This window comes from Lolium perenne, chromosome 2, assembly GCF_019359855.2.
Source record: "Lolium perenne isolate Kyuss_39 chromosome 2, Kyuss_2.0, whole genome shotgun sequence".
Lineage (NCBI taxonomy): Eukaryota > Viridiplantae > Streptophyta > Magnoliopsida > Poales > Poaceae > Lolium > Lolium perenne.
Genome location: NC_067245.2, coordinates 45,559,750 through 45,562,540, shown reverse-complemented (window position 1 = coordinate 45,562,540; position 2,791 = coordinate 45,559,750). Strand labels below are relative to the sequence as shown.

At 46.8% G+C, this 2,791-nt stretch overlaps 1 protein-coding gene across 1 annotated transcript; it reads right to left on the bottom strand.

The window, feature by feature from the left end:
* Positions 1–793: 793 nt before the first annotated feature.
* On the bottom strand, positions 794–1,388 carry LOC127328409 (uncharacterized). Its single transcript, XM_051355011.1, has 3 exons — positions 1,190–1,388; positions 1,029–1,112; positions 794–984 (listed from the first exon to the last, which is right to left on the bottom strand). The coding sequence occupies exons 1-3, from the start codon at positions 1,386–1,388 to the stop codon at positions 794–796; spliced, it is 474 nt and encodes a 157-aa protein (XP_051210971.1).
* Between the last annotated feature and the right edge of the window lie 1,403 nt (positions 1,389–2,791).

Below are 2,791 nucleotides of genomic sequence, written 5' to 3'. Positions count from 1 at the left end.
GCACACACTGTCACCTTTACACACGTGCAGGAGGAATAGAACTACTTTAATAACATTGCTAGAGTAGCACATAGATAGTAGTGATACAAAACTCATATGAATCTCAATCATGTAAAGCAGCTCATGAGATTATTGTATTGAGGTACATGGGAGAGAGATTAACCACATAGCTACCGGTACAGCCCCGAGCCTCGATGGAGAACTACTCCCTCCTCATGGGAGCAGCAGCGGTGATGAAGATGGCGGTGGAGATGGCAGCGGTGTCGATGGAGAAACCTTCCGGGGGCACTTCCCCGTTCCGGCAGCGTGCCGGAACAGAGATTCCTGTCCCCCAGATCTTGGCGTCGCGATGGCGGCGGCTCTGGAAGGTTTCTGTGGTTTTCGTCGAACGCATCAGGGTTTTCGATCCAGGGGCTTTATATAGGCGAAGAGGCGGCGCAGGAAGGCTGAAGGGCTGGCCAAACCATAGGGGGGCGCGGGCCCCCCCTAGGCCGCGCCAGGGTATGGTGTGGTGGGCCTGTGCCCCCCCTCTGGTCCCTCTCGTGTGTTCTGGATGCTTCCGGGGATTCTAAGATCTTTGGCGTTGATTTCGTCCGATTCCGAGAATATTTCGTTACTAGGATTTCTGAAACCAAAAACAGCAGAAAACAGGAACTGGCACTTCGGCATCTTGTTAATAGGTTAGTTCCAGAAAATGCACGAATATGACATAAAGTGTGCATAAAACATGTAGATAACATCAATAATGTGGCATGGAACATAAGAAATTATCGATACGTCGGAGACGTATCAGCTACCAATAACTCCTAGCCATCTCTAAGCCCAGACGAGCATCCAACACGTCATAGCATGCTTGCTCGAAGCTCAGTGGAACATTGGCCCACCGAAATATGAGTTCATCGTCTTCTTTTTCTTGCGTGGCGTCCTTCTTCTTGTACTTCTTCCTCTTCTTCTTCTCAAGATTTTTTTGGGATTCGGGAGTATCTGCTGGAGGTCGTACGGAGAAGTAATGTGAATACCATACGGACATAGCATCTCCACATCCTTGCCGATATTCGCACCGCAGAATCTGATGGAGCCGTCCTGCAAGAACTCCTTGAGAGCTTGTGGCACTTCATCAGCACGACAAATCTGGAATACCAGATTCTCAGATGCCACCGAGAGTGGAGGACGGCGGTGCGCTGAATACCATCGCGAGGGTTGGTAAACTCGCAATCCAACCCTATGCACTTGATTGGCGCGTTGTCGAGATAGTCCATCTTCCCGCACTTGATCCACTTCTCCACCCTTCTTGCACGGAGCATGACCGTGACCTTGAAGGACATCCCCTCGTCCATGAGGTGGTACACCTGAGTCATAGGAGCGGGGTCGCGCGCGAGGTGCTCCATCGTCTAAGAGGGAGAGAGAGAGAGAGAGATTTTGCAAAGGTTGGAGGAGAGGAGGATGGAGAGAATGTGTGTGTGGCAATGGTGAAAAATGGTGGAGCATATAAAGCAGTGGAAGATGAAGATGAACAGGGCCAGCCACCGATGATCAATTCCCGTGGCTGGCCGCACCGGCGCTGGCTGCTGGGATTCTGTGCGACGCTCAATTTCGACGCTAGCCAGTAATGGAGACGCGCGATTGGCTTCCGCGGGAACGAAGCGTTTGACTTTCAGTCCCGGTTTAGGATACGCGCCAGGACTAAAGGGGTTACCGCAGGAACCACGTGCCTTAAAACCCTTTAGTCCCGGTTTGGGATACGAGCCGGGACAATTGGGTCCTAACGAACCGGGACCTTTAAGTGTCGTACGCTGTAGCATTTACAGGGCGACGTGGCCAGGCCTTGGGTCCCGACCAGGATACGGCCAGGACCAAAGGTGCCTGACCAAAGGCATGTTTTCTACTAGTGGATGCACACATACAAAATAATTAAAAAATATTCCGGCTAGAATGATTTATATCTTGTAGAAGTAGACGAAAGAGCACAAAGATAGCACCAGCAATTCATCTTCTCCAAAAGTGATGCCATCAAGAAATGAACATTGGATAAGCCACGTTGCCACCCTGATCATAGATTATAGATTTTCACCCTAGAGAAAGTCGGAGCTCTTAATAAACAATACCTTGAACAATGACATTGCTAGAGGAACCAATTAAGGTTAGACCCTGGGATTCACCCTGAAGTTAGACTATGAAATTCTAATGTGGTGTCGCCCCCACTGGTACATGCCGCTACTCCGATTCATGAATCACCAAGCTAATTCCTCATCATCATCGGAACGCGAAATCACGAGAAGTACCATTATGTTCATAGCCTCATCAAGGAAAGTCTTTAATTTAAAGGCTGTCACAAAGCTTATAAATTGTTATACTTCTTCTATCCCTAAATGAACATAACTATAAGTATGACAGCAGGAAATTATATGTTGTCCATGGGATCTACTTGGAAGTCAAAGTGTTTACCGCAACTGAAGACACAAGACATTTCATAATGTGCAAGCAACCCACTAGCAGGTTTGTTTAGAAGTCTTAAGAAACTTTTTAGTCGTTTCCCTTCACATGATTCTTTATATTCCATAGCTATAATAGCATTATTATACTCCTCCTCCAAAGTGTAATGTTTATCTAGACTAGTAGCCATACCATGAGTATTTTTGATATTTTTCATTTTGCATTTTTATGGATTTTTGTGTTTTAAAGAGAAATAGAAGGAAAACTCTAAAAATGACAAATAAACTACTTTGAAAAATTTAAAAGATAACAGCACTAGTAGGAAAATAACTACCGCCCGCGTGCGATTTGGCCTACC

What these genes read in the sequence shown, in the direction of transcription:
- LOC127328409 (XM_051355011.1), bottom strand. Translation starts at nt 1,388, where the DNA reads ATGGAGCACCTCGCGCGCGACCCCGCTCCTATGACTCAGGTGTACCAC. An exon ending in GTTTACCAACCCTCGCGATG is followed by an intron (nt 1,113 to 1,189) that starts GTATTCAGCGCA and finishes GTGCTGATGAAG; the next exon opens with TGCCACAAGCTCTCAAGGAG. An exon ending in CAAGGATGTGGAGATGCTAT is followed by an intron (nt 985 to 1,028) that starts GTCCGTATGGTA and finishes GACCTCCAGCAG; the next exon opens with ATACTCCCGAATCCCAAAAA.